Source organism: Anomaloglossus baeobatrachus, chromosome 3, assembly GCF_048569485.1.
Source record: "Anomaloglossus baeobatrachus isolate aAnoBae1 chromosome 3, aAnoBae1.hap1, whole genome shotgun sequence".
Lineage (NCBI taxonomy): Eukaryota > Metazoa > Chordata > Amphibia > Anura > Aromobatidae > Anomaloglossus > Anomaloglossus baeobatrachus.
In genome coordinates, this window is record NC_134355.1 from 362,876,455 (window position 1) to 362,899,208 (window position 22,754).

The 22,754-nt window shown below is 45.6% G+C and overlaps 1 protein-coding gene across 2 annotated transcripts in view; it reads left to right on the forward strand.

Moving 5' to 3' along the window:
- The window catches only part of RNGTT (RNA guanylyltransferase and 5'-phosphatase), a 668,054-nt gene that overhangs the window by 110,592 nt on the left and 534,708 nt on the right, over positions 1-22,754 (forward strand). For both annotated transcript variants that reach the window (XM_075338411.1, XM_075338412.1), the window contains exons 7-8: positions 18,023-18,132; positions 22,072-22,173. In XM_075338411.1, the coding sequence (XP_075194526.1) occupies positions 18,023-18,132; positions 22,072-22,173 (212 nt within the window). The remainder of the gene's footprint in view (positions 1-18,022; positions 18,133-22,071; positions 22,174-22,754) is intronic.

A 22,754-nucleotide genomic window follows, 5' to 3' on the forward strand; every position in this document is an offset into this window, starting at 1 on the left:
ATCCTGTCTTTAAACAGGGGTCATGATGTTGGCGTCGCCGCTTGCTCCAAGCTTTTCTTACCTGCCAGCTCCCTGATACTCGCTTCTTTCCAGTCTTAGAACAGAGAGGCGGTGATGTGCCCGCTGGCTTCATGCTCTTCCTACCTTCCAGCCCCTTTTGATATTTGCTTCTGTCTAGTGTTAGAACAGGGGGTTTTGCGGTGACATGGCCTCTGGCTCCATGCTCTTCCTACCTGCGGGCCCCCTGAGACTTGAATCTGTCCAGTGTTAGAACAGGGGGCATAGCTGCCAGCTCTATGCTCTTCATACCTGCCACACACCCTGTTCTAAGACTGGATAGAAGCAAGTATCAGGGGACTGTCAGGTACGAAGAGCATGGAGCTGGCGGCCACACCTCCTGTTCTAATACTGGATAGAAGCAAGAATCGGGGCTGGCAGGTAGGAAGATCATGGAGTCAGCGGCCATGCCACCACTCAGCCCCTGTTCTAAGACTGGAAGAAGGGAAGGCAAGAACTGAAATTGTAGGACAGGGGTTAAGTCTAATTCACTTCAATTCCTAGTCAAATCCTTTTCAGACCTCATCAGTTTTTATCATGGTGAAACAATCAGAATATGTTTAAAGGGGTTTAGCCAAGAACAAAGTTAATGTTAAAGTTCCTTTTAGTCAATAAATCTTGGAATGATAGTTGCACAATTGAATGTGTTTAACAAAAATATTCTTGTGCTGAGATAATCTTATACAGTGTGTCCACCTATATCATGTCCACCGCCATTAACTTGAGAACGGCGGCAGCTATAGGCCTAGAAGTCGTGTCTAGGTATAGTAAAGTAGCCATGCGCTACGCAATGAAACCACCTATAGCGCCACCTGGTGGAAAACAACAGAGTTAACATTTTTATCTTGAAAACAGAACGAGATAGAGAAAAAAAAGTGAATTAAAAAATGGTAGGGCATCATCAATTCAATACGAATCAACACCTTGCATACAGAAATGCTATGATATGAAACCCTTGACCCCCCCCCCCCCCCAAAAAAAAACAAACACTGAATGCTGGTCACACATATAGCGCCCATTTAACTTTGATGCTCAAAGTGGCCACTGTCAGCTGCAATGCACATCTGGACTATGGACAGCATTCTGTATCTTGCTGAACGTTGTCCAATATGGTAGGTGACACGTTTGCACAAGCATCTGTGATACGTCGTCGTAGATCCTGCAATGTTGGTTGAGAGGTCGCATAGACCTGCTGTTTGATGTGACCTCACAGAAGTCCAATGGGGTAAGGTCAGGTGAGCGTGGAGGCCACTCCACGCAGCCACCATACCCAATGACTTGTAGGAAGATCTCCATGAGGCATTGCTTCACGTCTGCATTTTTGTGAGCTTTATACATTCTAATCATAGCATTTCTATATGCAAGGTGTCGATTTGTATTGAATTGATGATGCCCTACAACTTTGTAATTCACTTTTTTTCTCTCTCGTTCTGTTTTCAAGATAAAAATGCTAACTCTGTTGTTTTCCACCAGGTGGCGCAATAGGTGGTTTCATTGCGTAGTGCATCTCTACTTTACTATACCTAGACACCACTTCTATGCTTATAGCTGCCGCCGTTCTCAAGTTAATGTCGGTGGGCAGGACTGGTTCATGCAGCTGCTTTTGAATCCCCTATTAAATCGATGGCTGGACCATATATAACAAGCTTTTCTCCCCCCCATTCACCTTTTGTGCTTCCCCTATTTCCTCATAGACTGTAAGCTTACCAGCAGGGCCCTCACTCCTCCTGGTATCTTAATTTTGTATTGTCTCATATTGTCTGTACATGTCCCCTCTGAATTGTAAAGCGCTGCGAAATATGTTGGCGCTATAGAAATAAAGCTGCTTATATTACTAGAAGGTGGCACGATTCTACGCAACGGGTATTCTAGAATTTACGTATTGTGTAGTTAATGGATGATTTTTGTTATATATATAGATGTTGTTGTGTGTAGTTACCAAGTGTTTGTGTAGGGCGCTGTACATGTTCTGGGTGTTGTCTGGGTGTGGCGGGGGGTGAGAGCGGGGTTGTTTGTGTGTTGCGTTGTGTGTGTTGCATTGTTTGTGGAGTGCTGTGTGTGTGTTGCGCAGTTTGTGTGGGTGTGGGGGGTGTATGTGTGTGTTTTGGTGGGAGGTATGTTTTGTGTAATGTGTGTGTTGTGTGGTATGTGCATATATTTGTGTGTGCCGCGCTGTTTGTGTGTTGGGTGTTGTGTGTGTGTGGGTGTGCGGCGTTGTCTGTGTGTGGGTGTTTGTGGTTCCCAGTGTGTGTGTGGTGTGTTGTGCAGTGCGTGTGTGGCGGTGTGTGTGTGTTTTGGGGGAGGTGTGCACCCCCCATCGTGCTCCATCCCCCATGCTGCGCAATCCCCATCATGCTCCATCCCCGATGCTGCGCACTCCCAAACGTGCTCTATCCCCCATGCTGCGCACTCCCCATCGTGCTCCATCCCCCATGCTGCGCACTCCCCATCGTGCTCCATCCCCCATGCTGTGCACTCCCCATCGTGCTCCATCCCCCATGCTGCGCATTTCCCATCGTGCTCCATCCCCCATGCTGCGCACTCCCCATCGTGCTCCATCCCCCATGCTGCGCACTCCCCATCGTGCTCCATCCCCCATGCTGCGCACTCCCCATCGTGCTCCATCCCCCATGCTGCGCATTCCCCATCGTGCTCCATCCACCATGCTGCGCATTCCCCATCGTGCTCCATCCCCCATGCTGCGCACTCCCAAACATGCTCCATCCCCCATGCTGCGCACTCCCCATCGTGCTCCATCCCCCATGCTGCGCACTCCCCATCGTGCTCCATCCCCCATGCTGCGCACTCCCCATCGTGCTCCATCCCCCATGCTGCGCACTCCCCATTGTGCTCCATCCCCCATGCTGCGCACTCCCCATTGTGCTCCATCCCCCATGCTGCGCACTCCCCATTGTGCTCCATCCCCCATGCTGCGCACTCCCCATTGTGCTCCATCCCCCATGCTGCGCACTCCCCATTGTGCTCCATCCCCCATGCTGCGCACTCCCCATTGTGCTCCATCCCCCATGCTGCGCACTCCCCATTGTGCTCCATCCCCCATGCTGCGCACTCCCCATTGTGCTCCATCCCCCATGCTGCGCACTCCCCATTGTGCTCCATCCCCCATGCTGCGCACTCCCCATTGTGCTCCATCCCCCATGCTGCGCACTCCCCATTGTGCTCCATCCCCCATGCTGCGCACTCCCCATTGTGCTCCATCCCCCATGCTGCGCACTCCCCATTGTGCTCCATCCCCCATGCTGCGCACTCCCCATTGTGCACCATCCCCCATGCTGCGCACTCCCCATTGTGCTCCATCCCCCATGCTGCGCACTCCCCATTGTGCTCCATCCCCCATGCTGCGCACTCCCCATTGTGCTCCATCCCCCATGCTGCGCACTCCCCATTGTGCTCCATCCCCCATGCTGCGCACTCCCCATTGTGCTCCATCCCCCATGCTGCGCACTCCCCATTGTGCTCCATCCCCCATGCTGCGCACTCCCCATTGTGCTCCATCCCCCATGCTGCGCATTCCCCATCGTGCTCTATCCCCCCAAGCTGCGCACTCCCAAACGTGCTCCATCCCCCATGCTGCGCACCCCCCATTGTGCTCCATCCCCCATGCTGCGCACCCCCCCATTGTGCTCCATCCCCCATGCTGCGCACCCCCCCATCGTGCTCCATCCCCCATGCTGCGCACTCCCCATCGTGCTCCATCCCCCATGCTGCGCACTCCCCATCGTGCTCCATCCCCCATGCTGCGCACTCCCCATCGTGCTCCATCCCCCATGCTGCGCACTCCCCATCGTGCTCCATCCCCCATGCTGCGCATTTCCCATCGTGCTCCATCCACCATGCTGCGCATTCCCCATCGTGCTCCATCCCCCATGCTGCGCACTCCCCATCGTGCTCCATCCCCCATGCTGCGCACTCCCCATCGTGCTCCATCCCCCATGCTGCGCACTCCCCATCGTGCTCCATCCCCCATGCTGCGCACTCCCCATTGTGCTCCATCCCCCATGCTGCGCATTCCCCATCGTGCTCTATCCCCCCAAGCTGCGCACTCCCAAACGTGCTCCGTGTGTGTGTGTGTTCCGCCGCTGCAGGACCTTGATGCGCTCACCTCGGGGCGAGAGGCCATTCCGTGTGGGGGGCGGAGCCTGGGCGAGGGGCCAATCCGTGCGGGGGGGCGGAGCCATGGCGAATTCGTAAAGCCGAGCGGCCAATCCTTGCGGGGGGCGGGGCCATGGCGAGCCCAGCGGCCAATCCGCTGTTTGTCACCGTAAGGACATGGCCAATCCGTGCGGGGGGGCGGACCCGAGGCAAGGCAAGCGGCCAATCCGTGCGGGGGGAGGAGCCGAGGCGAGGCGAGCGGCCAATCCGTGCGGGGGCGGGGCCATGGCGAGGCCAGCGGCCAATCCGCTGTTTGTCACCGTAAGGACATGTCACGGTAAGGACACAATTTTGGAGCAAGACAGACAGACAGAATAAGGCAATTATATATATAGATTATATGGGTGGACACACTGTATATGTGTCCCTGCTGTGTACTGTGTAATGGATGTGTCTGACTTTACAGGGGCATGGTCTGACCATACCACAGCTCCTGGGGAGGGGAAGATACAAAAGAGTATACAGACATTACAGCATGAGATCATAGCTGATTTTTTTTTTTTTTTTTTTTTTGAAGTAAAACATTTCCCTGGCTTTTTTTTAAAAAAAAACAAACAAAAAAAGAGCCCAAAAAACATTTGACCTCAAACAAAGAATAATTTTTGATCCCATGCTATATTATATCCCGTTTTATATCCTCCCCTGCCCAGGAGCTGTGGTATGATCAGACCATGACCCTTTACGGTCAGACACAGCCATTACACAGCACACAGCAGGGACACCTATATAAGATTATCTCAGCACAGGAACATTTTTATTAAACACATTCAGTTATGGAAATTATTATTATTCCAAGATCTATTAATTAAAATGAACTATGTTCTTGGGAAAACCCTTTAATCCACATGTCTGGTACTTTAGTATGGTGCTGTGTTTGGCACAAAATCCACAATACTTTTTGATACATTTTCCTTTAAATGAGGCCGTGGCTTACAAGTTGTACATTGTGCTTCTTCTTTATTCAAGATTCTGCCATTTGACATAAGGAGTTGTTTCTCAGACGTTATTCCTCAATGTATGACGTCTATGCCTCTCGTCTCACTTGTGATCGGTGACATGGAGTGCTGCCATATATTACAATTTTTCGTACAACCAATAATCTTCAGCAGTTTTAATAGCTGTCAACATGAGTTTAATGATGTTCATAGGGATGGTGCCTGTGGGCTTACATGCTTCTGGATCATTCCTTTCGTTCTTTTATTACTTAAATGTCACCCTATGTTATTACGTAATCCCAAGCCTTCCATTTGATCTTGGTAAAGCGAAAACATAATGTTAATTGTGCTTTGTATAATGTACATGAAATAGACCCTCTAAGTAATAGATGTTTGCGTCTCTTCAAGTTTTTTCCCTATGGCACTGTGTCCTTAAGGTGTCAGTGAAACAGATGGCTCATCGACATGGCATGGTTTATCCACTGGGATTCCTCTGACGCTTGCCCTGAGACTGCAGTAAATCTGTACTTTGTAGTGTTATAGCTTTTATAGACCATCTGTATCTCTCTTCTGAAGTACTGTGGATTAACAATTTGTTTGCAAGAGCGCTAGAATCCAGTCAAAGCAGTCCACATTGAGGAGGGGGTGATAAATAAAGGATCACTAATGTTGTGGGGAAAAAAAACCCAATAAAATATTAAAAACCACTTACTATGACATTATATTCTTATTTCAAGATTTATAGTGCAATGAATAGTGACGAAAAATTCTTCCAGGAGGCATCCATTTTATGTCTTTAGTGTGTAAAAGCGTAGGTGGGGTGTCACATGTAATCACTGCTTTTTGGAATGAAGGCCAGGAAAACGCAGCTTTTATCCTCAGGTAATCCTTAAGGGGGCTTTACACTCTGCGACATCGCTAATGCGAACTCGTTGGGGTCACGGAATTGGTGACGCACATCCGGCCGCATTAGCGATGCCGTTGCGTGTGACACCTATGAGCGATTTTGCATCGTCGCAAAATCGCTCATCGGTGACCTGGGGGTCCATTCTCAAATATCGTGACTGCTGCAGTAACGAAGTTGTTCCTCGTTCCTGCGGCAGCACACATCGCTCCGTGTGACACCGCAGGAACGAGGAACCTCTCATTACCTGCCTCCCGGCCACTATGCGGAAGGAAGGAGGTGGGCGGGATGTTACGTCCCGCTCATCTCCGCCCCTCCGCTTCTATTGGGCGGCGGTTCAGTGACACAGCTGTGACGTCGCTGTGACGCTGAACGAACCGCCCCCTTAGAAAGGAGGCGGTTCGCCGTTCACAGCGACGTCGCCGGGCAGGTAAGTAGTGTGACGGGTCTGGGCGATGTTGTGCGGGATGGGGGCGGGTACCCACGCTAGCAATATCGGTACCGATATTGCAGCGTGTAAAGCGCCCTTAAGCCATAAGTTGAAAAAATGAACGTTCAGTAAGTAATTGTTTTCCTGCTTGTTAATTTGCAAATTTAGAAAGAACTTTGTCCCCAATGCCATTAACCTGCAGATACTGGCTTAATCTGCAGGTTAATGGTGTTCCAAATCTGCATGGCCACCACACTGAAAGCCTGGCTTTCAGTCATTGAGCCGCGTCTGGAGTAGTTTCAATCACTGCTCAATATACATATAGTGAGCGTCAACTGTAACCATACCTGACTGACAGCCGACTCTACATTGATGCATTGTATACTGAGCAGTCACTGAACCTGCTCTGGTTGTGCCTCTGTAACTGAAAGCCTGAAGCTGCCGGGAAAGAGAAACTTCACTTTGTCTCTATAGCTAGGCTTTCAGTGCAGTGGCCAGACAGCTTTAGAATGCTATTAACCTGCAGATTAGCCCTGTATCTGCAAGTTTAATAGTGTTTTTCTTTTATGTCACAGGTTCCCTTTAAAGGGAACCTGTCAGCAGAAATTTCCTCTAAAACCTAAAAGATTCCCCCTCTGCAGCTCCTGGACTGCATTCTAGAAAGGTCCCGGTTATTAGTGTGCCCCCTTTCTGACCAAAATACACAGAGTTTATAAAGTGGTACCTTTTTGGATTTGGATTCTGTAAATGGGACACGGGGACGGGCTGCCTGGCGTCCGTTAGTCTGCCTCCTGCCGCTTTAGGCCGTCCCCTATCACTCCTTTCCATAACTGTGGACGCTGCCCAGTGTTCCACAGGTCCCTGCGCATGCCCAGTGCCCATCTCTCGTGGATGAGCACTGTGCCCTGTGTCACCGCGGGTGACGTGCGCGCAGGCTTTAGATTATGGGCGGTGCTGTGATGTTTATTACCAAGCAACCGCCCATAATCGCGGGACCGCGCTTTCCCCCTCGGCGTCCTTCGTTCTGCGCAAGCGCGGTGCTGGTGACTCCACGTCACCTCCTTCCCAGGGCAAGATGGGAAGGATGTGACGTGGGGTCAGCAGCACCGCGCTTGCGCAGAACGAAGGACGCCGAGGGGGAAAGCGCGGTCCCGCGATTATGGGCGGTTGCTTGGTAATAAACATCACAGCACCGCCCATAATCTAAAGCCTGCGCGCACGTCACCCGCAGTGACACAGGGCACAGTGCTCATCCACAAGAGATGGGCACTGGGCATGCGCAGGGACCTGTGGAGCACTGGGCGGCGTCCACAGTTATGGAAAGGAGTGATGGGGGACGGCCTAAAGCGGCAGGAGGCAGACTAACGGACGCCAGGCAGCCCGCCCCCGTGTCCCATTTACAGAATCCAAATCCAAAAAGGTACCACTTTATAAACTCTGTATTTTGGTCAGAAAGGGGGCACACTAATAACAGGGACCTTTCTAGAATGCAGCCCAGGAGCTGCAGAGGGGGAATCTTTTAGATTTTAGAGGAAATTTCTGCTGACAGGTTCCCTTTAAAGGATTGGTCTCTATTTGTGTTCAGGAGTGCAATGTACCCCAGCCTCTTGGCTAAAGGCCCCGTCACACTAAGCAACATCGCTAGCAACATCGCTGGTAACGAACAACTTTTGTGACGTTGCTAGCGATGTTGCTGTGTGTGACATCCAGCAACAACCTGGCCCCTGCTGTGAGGTCGTTGGTTGTTGCTGAATGTCCTGGGCCATTTTTTAGTTGTTGCTGTCCCGCTGTGAAGCACAGATCGCTGTGTGTGACAGCGAGACAGCAACAACTAATGTGCAGTGAGCAGGGAGCCGGCTTCTGCAGAGGCTGGTAACTAATGTAAACATCGGGTAACCAAGAAGCCCTGTCCTTGGTTACCCGATATTTACCTTTGATACCAGCCTCCTCCGCTCTCACTGCCTGTGCTGCCGGCTCCTGCTCTGTGCACAGATAGCTGCAGCACACATCAGGCAATTAACCCGATGTGTGCTGTAACTAGGAGAGCAAGGAGCCAGCGCTCAGTGTGCGCTGCTCCCTGCTCTGTGCACATTTAGCTGCAGCACACATCGGGTTAATTAACCTGATGTGTGCTGTAACTAGGAGACTGGGGGCTGGTCACTGGTTGCTGGTGAGCTCACCAGCAACTCGTGTAGCCACGCTCCAGCGATCCCTGCCAGGTCAGGTTGCTGGTGGGATCGCTGGAGCGTCGCAGTGTGACAGCTCACCAGCAACCTCCTAGCAACTTACCAGCGATCCCTATCGTTGTTGGGATCGCTGGTAAGTTGCTTAGTGTGACTGGACCTTAATGGTTCACTCCTAAATGATCGTCAGTGCAGACCAGCAGTATGATTGAATTGCTGGCCCGAACTGTGCGCTCTCCAATAATACAAGCATAGGCAAGTTTATAACAAAGAGCTTATAAACACTGCACTCCTTGCCTAGAAGACACTGACCTTCACTTACAGAACAGGGAGGTGGCCAGTAACCCAAGCAATGACCAGCATACAATAGAATTAACACTAGAACTACTGAGGTAGTCATTTTGACTACTTTGCACCATGTATTTCTATATAGGTGTCACGAGTCCAGTAGTTCTAGTGTTAAGGAGGTTGTCCACTACTTTTTCATTGATGGCCTATCCTTGGGATACGTCATCAATGTCTGATTGGCTGGGGTCCGACACCCAGCACTCGAGCCGATCAGTTGTTCTTGGTCTCTTCAGCAGACAGCTGTAAATACTCAGTTCCAAAGCTGCTCAGTGTTCTGATAGTGACCGTGGTGGTGTACTGCACATCCGCTTCCTATTCAAATCAACAGCAGGCAGATGTACAGAACCCGACTGCGGCCATCATCACAAGACTGACCATCTGCAGAACTGAGCGTTTCTGGCCATCTGCTGCTGCACCGAGGACAGCTGATCGGTGGGGGTGCCAGGTGTCAGACCTTGGCCGATCAGACACCGATGACGTATCCTAAGGATAGACCATCAAAGTAAAAGTAGTGGCTAACCTCATTAAAAATCCTTTTCAAGAATGGAGTGATTCTTTTAATACCAAGTAGCTTGCCTGGTTGCTTGTTTTATGCATTTATGCAGATGAGGCACACTCTTTAATTTCCCAGAGATCAGTAAAATAAAATAGTTTGTTCTCCTGATTAAAGTTTCCTTGCATTTATTGTGCTCGGAAAGGTCATACTACGTTAATGAGTTCTAAGTAGGCTTTGTTGGTTTGAATCTCATTAATTGTTTTATGCAGTTGACGGTACAAATATTGATAATTTGTTTGATATTTTTCAATGGATTAACAATCCCATTATGTGTGTCAGCTTGAAGAATAACATTTACTTGGTGTCAAACAGTTGTGTTTGATAATTGTAAGGGCACCAAGCTGTTCTATGTAGCTCAATGCATTCAGAGGGGGAATGTTAATAAAAAAGAGAAACCTATCTGATTGCAGTAGTTATTGTGTGGATGGTGGATACCACAGAGGAGGTTGTCCTGGGTGCAAAATTTTACCAACCACCCCATATGCAGCTATTTCTTTGATCGACGTAGAGAGGGGTGGCCAGTGAGTTAGAGGAGTCCACTGGCAAGGGTCGTCTTTGGCATCTCTGGTCTCTATGAGGAGTGCTGTATTTGAGACCAGTTTTTATTTGCCCCCATGCGCTCTTCATTTGCTGTGACTGAAATGACAAAGCTCGTAGTATGTTTTTTAAAAAATACAAAAATGTAAAAAAGTAGAACACTATAACGTTTGTATTTTTAAAATTTGATGCCGAATTTCAGATAAAGCATAAAATAACTAAATGCTCAAAGGGAAACTATAGTATTTTCTTAAAGTACAGTACATGTGTTAGGGGGTTCAAACTGGACTGGTGAAAGGTACTTGGGGCGTTTGTAAGGGCCACGTGTTTAAAGGTGCATATCTATAGGGCTGAGAAAGCAGCCCCCAGCTGGCTTTATCTCGGCTAAGGATGAAAATTCAGGGGGACCGCACGTCAGGGATTTTTTTTTTTTTAATTTAAATAATAATGGAAAAAAAAGCCACATGCGGTTTCTCTTAGACTGGAGTCACACTTGTGAGGGACTCGCATAAGTTTGACATCGCATCATCGGCACAGCCGCACACTCTTCTGACAGGAGCGGGCACACCTGTTTCTAGGTACATGCACGCTTATGTTCAGAGAGCGGCAGGCCGTGGCGGGTGATGTCATACCAGACTCGCACCAGTCTGACATGGCACAGCCGCACACTCTTTTGATAGGAGCGGGCCACATGTGTTTGTCTACATGCACGCTCTTATTCAGAGAACGAGAGGCCGTGCCGGGTACTGTCATTCCAGACTCGCATGAGTCTGACATTGCATCAACAGCACAGCCGCACACTCTTCTGACAGGAGCGGGCTGTATGTGTTTCTAGGTACATGCATGCTCGTATTCAGAGAGCGGCAGGCCGTGCCGGGTAATGTCATTTCAGACTTGCACGAGTCTGACATCGCATCACCAACACAGCCGCACACTCTTCTGACAGGAGCAGGCTGTATGTGTTTCTGTCTACATGCAAGCTCACCATACTGTTCCGCAGACACTTGCACTGCTTTCCTTGCCCACCGGCCATCCTGGCACCTGTGATTGGTTGCAGTCAGCTGACACTCATGGTGGGGGGGGCGCGTCTAACTGCAACCAATTACATACGCCGGGGGTCGGGCAAAACAGTGAATATTGAATTGTCGGCTCCGGAAGGGAAAAGCGTGACCCGGAAGGAGTTTGCCACCATGACACAGCCTCGGTAAGTATACCGCGCACGTTTCTACCCCCCAATCCCTTCCACCAATGTATTTAGTCTCAGGATTCTGGTCCCCATTGACTTTTATGGGCACTGGATTCCAGAGCGGATCGTTGTTGTTGTGTGTTTTTTTAATTGAGCAGCGATCCGCCAATCCCGATTTTTGACAAGTCCGAGCAGCTCTATGCATAATGCGTTCTGTGCCACTTGTACTGACAACCCATGCTACTCCATTGGTGGCAGATTATTCATTTATGGAAGAATTAGTCGGCAAAATGTACTTCTGTACAGTACATTATAGTATAATGTATTGGAGTTCTGCATCTCTAATACCAACTAGGTACATGGGGCTGAGCTGCAATAAAAAGAGCTGTTAGGTTAAAAAAAAAAAAAGGCCTCACTCCAACTAGCGTATAAATAATTACTCTGATACTCATCCAGAAAAGTGGGACAAGTGTCATGCCTATGTTATAGTGTATGTCATGTGAGGGCTATGCGAGTTTGCGTTTTTTTTTCCTCACCTAGCATCCTTATGACATACGTATGCAATGCATTTTAACACCATTCTTTGCATACTATAATAACTCTATGGAATTTTAAGCTAGTTGTCATAGTTAAAGGGGTGGTTTACTGCTCACCATTAGTGGCCACATCCCTGTAAAACTCATAGGGAAAGCTTTTGTCAAATACCTTGTATAGCATATTCTGCCTCTGAGCAGCACTATTACGGTCCTCATCCCATCCCGTGACCCCCGGGTTCCATGACCACTGAGATCCAGTGATTTCACGTCAACCACCAGTTGACCTAACCTCACTGAGGCCGGCACCAGTTTCCCTGAGTGACTGGGCTGTGGGCGTAGTTTCATCGCTCGTCATAGCCCAGCATCACTCCTGCTTGCAGCTCTCTGCAGCAAAGGAGAGCGCGTGCGCACAAGATGCTGGGCTGAGACGAGCAGTGAATCTCCGCCCACAGCCCAGTTACGCAGGAAGACTGTGGCCCACCTCGGTGATGTCGGGTCAAGTGGAAGTTGACGTGACATCACCAGATGTCAGAGGTTACAAAGCCCAGGGGGTCACTTGATGGGGATGAGCGGACTGCAATGGTGCCGCTTTGGTAGAATGTTCTACACAAGGTATTTTACAAAAGCCTTCCCTATGAGTTTTACAGCGATGTGGCCACTATTGGTGAGCAGTGAACCACGCCTTTAAGACCGCATTCTTGCATAAAGATATAGATGGCTATCCTGCAGATATATAATTTCACAACCCCCTACCTATTAGAAACTTGCACCCTTTAGTGGCTTTCATGTGGCAGTAAAGTGTGTTAAGGCTTGTTTAACTTAAGAAATAATAATAATAATAAAAAAAAACTCCGGGGATCCCCTATTTTTGATAGGCATCAAAGGTATAGCAGACAGCCGTAAGCTGAAATCCAGTTGGGGAAGTCTATGGTTATTAGGCCCTTCCCAACCTAAAAATATCAGCACGCAGCTGCCCTAGAGGTGGCGCAGTACAATAGTTGTGGCAATTTTGGCGCTTTACTTTGATAACACACCAGAGCAATTGGGAAGAGCAATCGGGATAATGGTAGTTGAGGTTGATGTCGGCTGTGCACTGTCCCAAAAACACAGCTGATATCAAGCCCTGCTGTTAATAGTGGAGAGGTGTCTATCAGACATCCTCATTACTAACTCAGTAAGGTAAAAGAAAATAACACAAACACAGAAATGGTTTGTTTTGAAAAACACTTTCCGACTTCTTCCCTGGTTCACCAGTTTTTAAACAAAAAAATATATATATGCAGGTCCCACGTAGTCCAGGGAATCTTACGTAGGCCACAAATGGAAACCTGAAAAACATAAAAGGAATGAAACAAAAACAAGAGACACTCCTTTGTTCACCTATTTATTAGAAAGCAAAGCTTCCACAGAGGTCTGATGTAATCTACCGCTTCCCACAATGTTCCTTGACTCAGACAATCAAAGACTACGGACCCTCGTTCTGAGGCTCCAGCGGCTTTGACCAATAGCCACTCCCGGCGGCTGTGATGAATGGTGACAACGGTAACGTTATTGACGTCACCGCTCATCACAGTTGTCAAGTCTCGCGAAGCGCAGGGTGAACCAGGAGTGGCTGCTGCTCAATGCCTGCTGGCATCAGTGGTTCCCACACTGGCCTGTTCATGGTCGCACTCTGTGATTGTGATCGTTACTTCCCTGGCAGGTATCACCATATGTATTTGTTTCTCTCTATCAAATATTAGCTCATTTGGGTGACTATAGAAGAGTGGCTAATCTCACTGTCTTCATAGTAAACAAACATGGTACTGGCACTAGTTATGTGATGCTATGCTAATGCATTGGAGATTGATAGCAGAGCATTGGATTGAAAGGACCAGAGTGAAATCTAAAATTCAAGGTTGAAGCTGAAGAGATGAAAACGGTGTTATGAAGTCCATGGAAGAAAATACACGATAAATGAGAAATGAAGAGCTGCTTACACAGGCCAAACAGGCACACAACTTGTTCATTGGGATTTCAGAAGGTTGGTGCAGCCATGCAGGGCTTGGGGATTCATTTCAGACAGTTCTCAATGTGGGCAGGCGAATGTAGTCAATCGCTCTAGAGTGAGGAGCAAGGCATGCTGATTGAGGTGCCCTGAGGCCATGCTAAGGATCCACACAGGAACAGTCCTTCTGGAAATAGTTTGCAGAAACTGTACAGCAAGTAAGCAAAGGGCAGCCCTGGAGTTGCCGGTGTGGAGCACAATATAATGCTTTAAAGCAAGTAGAGTAAGTATATTTATGTTTTTGCTAGAAGAAATCAGTAGTACAAATGAATATAAGAAACTTTGTAAATCTCATTCTGAATCCGCTGTTAAAATCTGTATTTAGTGGACAAATATTCAGTTTTCGAAGTCGTGGGATGATGGTTACTGTTTATAATTGTTAATGAGAATGAAGATTGGAGGGTGGAGGAGATGGCAGGAGACCAGTTTATCTGAAATGACCACCAGATAAGCGGAGTTAATTTTCAGTTCCGGTCGGCGGCCATTAAACAGTTGGCTGTTGCGTTGGGCAGCTCCTTACATCCCGCCAGCATTGTGAATAGCTAGTATTTGGGTGTGTCTTGTATTGAGGACCTAATCCAAGGGTACGTCATCAATGTCCTTGTAGTAGAACAGCAGTTTGCGATACTTGTGGGTGCAGGGGAGAGGATTACATGATCTTTCTAGAACTTTTTCTAGCTTCGGAAACCCCTTTCTTTGTTCTGTCTTATACTATTCATGCAAAATTATCTAAAATGAGCTTTTCCAAAATGAAGTGTGGAATTCATTTTCTAATACTCATTAGCAATTGTGTTCCGTGTGATAACTGTTACCAGTGTCACATCATTTAGTTAGATTTGGTGGATTTGTCAAATCTATCACCAATTGATTCTGAAGAAGCCCAGTCCCTCCATGTCCCATTAACAATGGCTCCTTTATGCGGTGCTTTTTCAATGATTGTATTATGTGCTTTTTCTTGTGAAAATGTCGAGAAATGAAATCATTATGCTGTGTATAATGCACATTTCAGGCTGTAGGTGCTGAATGAGTCATACCGCTCTTCATTTTTGTTCATGAATCAATTCTTTGCAGAGAATTTTAGGCTTATAAATTCGTACATTCTTCAAGAAATGAAATTGTGAATTTTTTAGTAGTATTTTTTGCAGCTTGTATGTGACATGTACTACTCTGGGATGCGATAGATGTTAGGTTAAACCACCACAGGTTATTATTAGGGATGATCGAATATCACAAATATTCAGCAATATTCGGCTTCGCGAATATTCGACGAATAGGTCGCCGCTATGCGAATATTCGATGCGCAATGTAAGTCTATGGGAAGCCCAAATAGTTGCTATTCGGCAACTATTCGGGTTTCCCATAGACTTACATTGCGCATCGAATATTCGCAAATCGAATAGCTGTGACCTATTCGTTGAATATGGGCATAGCCGAATATTTGAGGTATTCGATCATCCCTAGCTATTATCAATGTGAACATACCCTTAATGAGACCTTTTGGAACTAATTTGGCTACTGCTTATCTGTATTAAAAGGTTTTTTGTTTTTTTTTCCAAGGAATCTATCATCGTTTCTTCATCCCCCCCCCCCAACTATTTTTCAAAGACAAGTCCAGCAATACCTTTACATGGCCAGCCCATTCCTTCGTTACTGATAAATCAGCATTTGAATTGATATGCAGATTTTAGATATGCAGCCTCTGTCACGCCAGCTCTATTCCTCTATTCCTTCAACTCTATTGTCTGTGCGACTTCAGGGAAAGGGACTGGAGATTTCATTTGTCTGATGAGGTGTTTCTTGTGCCGTACAAAGGCTGGGGTCACACGGGGCACTAGTGCGATGCTCGCATGACACTCTGCTCGCACTGGCAGCACAGCAGGAGCCGAATGTCATGCTAGTATCCCTGCGACTGCGGTCCGACTGTGCGAGCGGACCTCAGCTGCGGGGGGCGGCCCAGCCCTCAGGAGGGGCGGGCCAGCGCTGCGGAGGGGTGGGCCGGCACGGAGAAGGGGAGGGAGGGATTTCTCACTCTCTCTCCTCCGTAGCCGGCTATTGTGATTCTCGCTCTGCATGCGCGGTACACCAGTGTACCGCTAGTGCAGTGCGATTTTTTTTTTTTTTTTTTTTTTTTTTATTTTTTTTTTCTTCCCCTTGCCCCATTCACTTGAATGGGTGCGAGAGAAAAGAGTCTCGCATTACAGTCGCAGCATGCTGCGATTGTTTTCTCAGTCCGATTAGGGCTGAGAAAATAATCGCTCATGTGCGCTGACACACAGGCTAGAATTGGTCCGAGTGGAGTGTGATTTTCGTGTGGCTTAGGTTTAACACTGATCAAAATAGCAAAATACCTCAAAACCCCCCTCAATGGAGTAGTAGAGAATAGCAACAGGGGCAAAACAGAAAAAATCCATCCAAGGAGGATATGAAGTCGTTTGAATATTGAGCCATTTGGTGTTATCTATGAAGTCCATATATTGGTCACCACATTGGAGCTCTATACCTGTTTTATGCAGATATGCCCATTGAGTCACGGTAAGACCATTCCTTTTCTTTTCTAAGCAGGATCCGTCACTAAATTGGCTATGTGTCCACAGGAGAATGTTGCTGCGGATTTTTCTGCATCAAAATCCGCAGCTTTCCCGCAAAATCCGCACCTTTTCAAAGGTGCGGATTTGCCGCGGAATTGCCGCGGATTTTGGTGCGGATTTTTTTTCCCCAATTTTGAAGCCAAAATCCGGATCAAAATCCGCAACAATAATTGACATGTTGCAGATTTTTCCGGATCAAAATCCGCACCAAATCCGCCGCGGAAAAATCCGCAGCATGGGCACAGCATTTCCAAAATGCCATAGAAATGGCTGGGAAGTGCCGCTGCTGCAGATTTTCGGGAAATCCGCGGCTTTTCCGCGAGAAATCCGCGGCAAAATCCGAGCATTTTCCGCAGCGTGAGCACATAGCCTAAGGGTGGTATCCTGGATCCTGAAAGGGTCTGGTATACTATTATCACAGAGTACCATCGTTTGGAACCCATACATTACTACTGAGGGTGTTTTCCCCATTTTTGTGTTGTGGGGTATTCTTAACCACTTGGTTTAACCTCAGTGTGTTTATCATGGTGTGATCTGTTCTGATGTGCCTAATGTACTAGATGGGGGCCACTTTGAGCTTTGAGGCCCACTGGTTCATTTTTTTATATTCACGTTTTTATGCAGTGAGTTATTCACTTCTTAAATGTACACGTATTAAAAGTTATATTTTAGGTCTACTATTTTTTCTGTTTTACTCCTGTACATCCGGATACTACAGATCCACCCCTATTCGCATAAATAGTTGAACTGTAATACCTGATGCTTCTGTGTCCATCAGCATGCGACAAATTCCAACCAATTCCCGTAACAGTGGGGGTGCCAGGTGTCACACCTCACCGATCAGATATAGGTTACCAATAATAAAAAGTATCGGTCCACAACTTTTTAAGTCTGTTACCTAAAAAAAAATTCTTAGAAAGAAATACCTAATAGTCCAGTTTGTTTTTTTTCATATTGGAACTGTAATATATTGTAGAAGAGGAGAAACAGAAATGATTAAAACAAAATGAAGAAAATTCTCTGATAAAATGTATATGCATTAGTGTATTTTTAATTTACTTGCTGAAGGTTGCCCATCCTTAAAGTTGAGTGTTGTATTTTTGGGAACTACCTGATCATTAGGCAAATGCTAGATCAGTATTTCCATTGATGCCAGATAGAATTGGAAATATGTAGAGCCTCCTTGGAGCGTAGTTTTACAGTTTTTATCTAGAATTATTCTGTTTAAAATGTTTTGTAGCTTTGAAAATGCATTGTATTTCTGATATTGGTCTTTAGTTAGAGCCGGTGTTGTAGCCCAGAGCTGCATTCACAATTCTACCAGGTCACAGAACTGATAAGCAGCATGAGGATATCACTTTTTTAGGTTTCTCGATCTGATAGATTTCTTTCTTCTTGTATTTCTTATTTTGTTGCTTTCTTGCTGTGCTTTTTTTTTTTTTCTTCACTCCTTTTATGAAAATGATAGAAGCAGTGTCTTCCAGGACACCCTTACATTATTAACAATTATAATTTGTTTTTTTTCTTCTTTAATTTCCACAGGGTGCAATATTTTTAGAAGGTGTTCCAGTGAAAAATGTAGCCCAGGTAACAACACAACCGAAACTTGGAGAAATACAGAGGAAATGTCAGCAATTCTCCTCATGGGAAGGGTATGGAGATTTTTGCTTGTCTTATTTATTTGGCTGTTTGTGCTTTTTGGGAAATGGTTTCCATTCTATGTACCTTACCGATAATCAGTCGCTATGGGTTTCCATTGTTCTTTGAACAATAAGGAATGTGCACCTGTTAGTAAATTAAATGCTTGATGAAATAACAATTCTGGAACACATTTTTCTATGAATCTGAATTATTAATTATTATTATTATAACACCATTTATTCCATGGCACTATACATGTGAAAAGGGGTACTCATAATAAAAACAAGTTAAAAAATGATGAACTATACAAGTTGACGACTGGTACAGGAGGAGAGAGAACCCTGACTCCGTCTACAAGGAAGGGGATATAATACAGTAGATGAGAGTAGAGCTGATCGTGCATCTGTGTAGTGGACTGAGGTGTAATGCAGGTCTTAGGCTTGACGGAAGAGGTAGGCCTTCAGGTTTATCTTGTTGATTTCCATGGCAGGCGAGAGTCTGATGTGTTTGGATAGAGCGTTCCAGAGTATGGGGGATGCACAGTAGAAATCTTGAATGCAATTGTGGGAAGAGGAGATAAGAGGCGAGAAGAGAAAAAGATCTTGTGAGGATCGAAGGTTACGTTCAGGTAAGTACTGGGAGACTCGGTCACAGATATATGGAGGAGACAGCTTTCCAGATGGCGTTGTATGTCATGGTCAGATTTTTAAACTGAAGTCTCTGGGCAATGTGTAGCCTGTGAAGGGATTGCCAGAGAGGAGAGGCCCAGGAAGAGCAGAGGGGATAGGTGGATTAGTCGGGCAGCAGAGTTTAGGATAGATTGGAGGTTTGCGAGAGTGTTAGAAGGGAGGCCACAGAGCAGGAGGTTACAGTATTTGAGACTAGAGATTATGAGAACATGCACTAGTGTTTTTGCAGATTCTTGGTTAAGGAATGTACGGTTCCAGGAAATATTTTTGAGTTTGAGTCGACAGGGGGTGGAAAGGTTTTCAATATGTGGCTAGAAGGAGAGCGCAGAGTGTAGGGTTACCCCAAGGCCGCGAGCTTGCAGGACTGGAAAGAGTGAATGGTCATTGACTTTAAAGGATAGGTCTGTTGGGGGGGGGGTGAGTGTGTGATGGGGAGAGGGGAAAGATGAGGAATTCTGTTTTGTCCATGTTAGTTTTTGAAAATTGAGCCGAGAAAATGGATTAAATAGTGGACAGACATTGTTTGTTTGATTCTGGTTAGTAAGGAGGTGATATCTGGTCCAGAGAGGATTGTGCCATTCCACTATTATTCTTCTTGGGCATTGTAAATAAACTGAAAACTGGATGTTGAGATTTTCCTTCTCAAATGGGTGTATCTGATACGGTTACTACTCTGACATAGTCTAATTAGTGCTAACACCCAGGAGGGGGAAGTGAGGAACCACAGAATATAGAATTGTAAGAAAAGATGCTCCAGAATTGTTATTTCAGAGAATATAGTTAAATTTACTAAAAGGCCCATCAGGATAGGAAAAATGTCCTGGTTTATTTTATTTGATATACTTATGTAGGAGATCATTACAGGAGTACCAGGCATGGAACACTTCTACTCCTCATGTGGAACTTTGAATCAAATCACATGAGGAATTAAGCAGTACCCCATATCATTTGATTGGTAAATGCTGCAATATTTTAGTATTGCAGTGTATGGTAAAACTGATGATCTTCTATGAGTTCATAGGGGGTTAAGCAATCCATTGGCATCTGGCAATTCTGTCACTCACTGTTGGGGGTAACATTAGGTGAGTAAATGCATCACCATTCTTCCCCCAAGATCTAAAAATCTTACCACTCAAATGATTTGATTAGAGGCAGGTGGACACAACATATGAAGCCTAGCCCATACACATGTATCTGACAATCTTACATAAGGCCCTGTCACACACAGAGATAAATCTGCGGCAGATCTGTGTCCACAATTTCACTGCAACCAATCAGTGCCAGGTTTGTGGCTGTGTACAAATGGAACAATATGTCCATATTTTCACTGCAACCACAGATCTGCCAAAGATTTATCTCTGTGTGTGACGGGGCCTATACAGTGGTATGTAAATGTTTACTTTGAGTTTTTGGCACAAATAAAAATAAAACTTTATACTACTTTATTTTGAAGTTTATCCAGGCATCTAATTCATCACTGACCTTAAAGGTCCTTCTACTAATTAGGACCTTGAGCATCCATGCAGATAGCTGTAATGTCCAGCTCCTGGTAGCTTTTTCTGCTGCCCTGCATTGATCAGACTGATCAGAGTCAGGCCGGAGGAGAGATAACTGTGCCACTATATAGTTCTCTTTAAGTCTTGGAAGGACACTGTCATCATTCTCCTCCATCATAGCATTCTTTTAATTATTGCGTACATGTGATTGTGACTATATGGGTTTATTTAATATCGCACAGGTCACATTTATAGATAAGATTTACATGTTTTAATTATTCTAATATCATATATATTTCTTCTTGGGGAAAACTTTTTCTTTATCACTGTACATTCTGATGAAATAAAAGCAATACTGCATTTCACTTGTATATCAAATGTATAGGTTGTGGTACTATCCTCTAAATGCTTGACTGACAGCTTATCAGACGAGATCTGACCTCAGGCCTCCATTTCCTATAGGAACCCACTGGCTCCCCAAAATCATAATGTAGAAGTGCCAATGGACTGACATGTAGTGCACTCCTTCTGGCCAACTCTTCATGTATCGCTGTCCCTTTTGACAGGGGCATATGAAGGGTTAAACTACTGAGATAGGCAAAGCAGTTACAGCTGGGGCCCGGTGGTGTATATCATTTGGACTTTTTATTAATCACCTCTGTACAGGCTCAGTACTGTGCCATCAACATGATGTACATATGTGTCATGGAGCACAAAGTGGCCTCTTGATGAATGTGTGCGTCATGTAGTGTTAAGGAGTTAAATAAAGTGTGGTGCAGATTTGTAATAAGATTGTCCTGGCTGATGCAGCTAAATGGCCCACCCGGCATCGTCTTTCTGCAATCCACCACCATGCTTTCTTTAAGAACAGAGCATGAACAAGTTTTAGGAAGGCCAAAAGGTTGGCTGTACAAATATTTAGAACAAATGCGACTAGAATGACCATTCGTGAACTCTAAATAATTTACATTCTTCTGTATGGATTCTATATTTCATGATTTTATGGACGTGTGTATTTATATCTATATAAATTCTCTTCACCTTTGAGCACCATGTCTTGTCACCGAAGGTGTCCCAGAATTTACTTAATTTACTTCTATGCAAGCTAAAACAGAAATCTTCTCCCATATGAAGTGTAAGCTTATGTTTTCAGATGAAAGCCGCTGTACTTTTCTCATACATTTTGCTTTCTTCAAAGAGCCTCCACTTTCATCTTGAAAATGATTCGCTTTACCCACCAATCTCTCCCGGATAGTGTTGAAGAAACAATGGAGCACTATGTTTTCTGCACTGTCAAGTGCTCTTGGCAGATTTTCTTGCCTGGGCTAAAAAATTGCTTCTATATTGGATAACTGCATATAGAAAATAATGGCTCTTAATGTACATTTTCTGCACTTTGTGCTCAGTCGCGGAATTTAGAGACCAATTTCCATTAAAATATTGTGAGTTTAATATACAGTGTAATAGACGACCTTCTTTCATGCCTCATTTTGTCATAATATAATGGCAAATCCAGGCATCATTAAACTAAAACTTAAATATTTATCCTTCCTGCAGTCGGGCATCATTAACTAGTGGATGATGTATAATCTTCCTTCTCCGCGTCCTTAGAACACATTAAACACTGCTCACACAGACTCGCTCACTTTGTAAAGTGTTGTCTTCGGAGCGGTCTCGTTTTTTATGTAGGAAATGTCATTCCGACATGATTTAATTTTTTATCCCAATAACGTCATTAAGGGGGAAAAAAAAAATTGTCTTTCAGATCTGGGTTCCCTGGAGCACAGCCTGTATCCATGGACAGAAACAATATCAAATTTCTCGAGCAGAAGTCATATAAAGTGAGCTGGAAAGCAGATGGTACCCGGTAAGTGGAACTGCGACATGAAATCACATCAGTGTTCAGCTCGTTGTTTGCTTTTTGTAGCCAGACAAAGTGCTGTTTCTGCAAAGCAATTGTGCTAGTCTACTAAATCTTTCTCTCAAATGTTATTTTTAATATCTTAAAACATTTTTAAGCTCCCTTTGCACCCACCTGATTGTAAAAATGATGCTTAAAGGCTGTCTGAAGCCTCTTTCAGACAAGTGATTTTTCTCATATGCATAAATACGGTCCTAGTTTTATTGTGAATATGATCCAATGTTCATCAGTTTGGTGTTAAGTGTCAGTTTTACCATCAGTTTCATCAGGTTTTGTCTCGTGGAAAAAAACCATGGAGGTTTTTCAAACTTATCTTTACAAGCTGTCCCTGAAAAACGGGCAGCACACAAATGTCATCCAAGAGTTTTTTACGGACCCATAGACTTGCATTGGCATCTATGACTTGGATCAAAATCTGACATCTTTGTGAACTATGTCTGATCTGCTAAAATAGACCTGCTAAAACACCTGATCAGCCCCATAGACTAAAATAGCTAAGACTTCTATCCATGAAATCATAGAAGTTG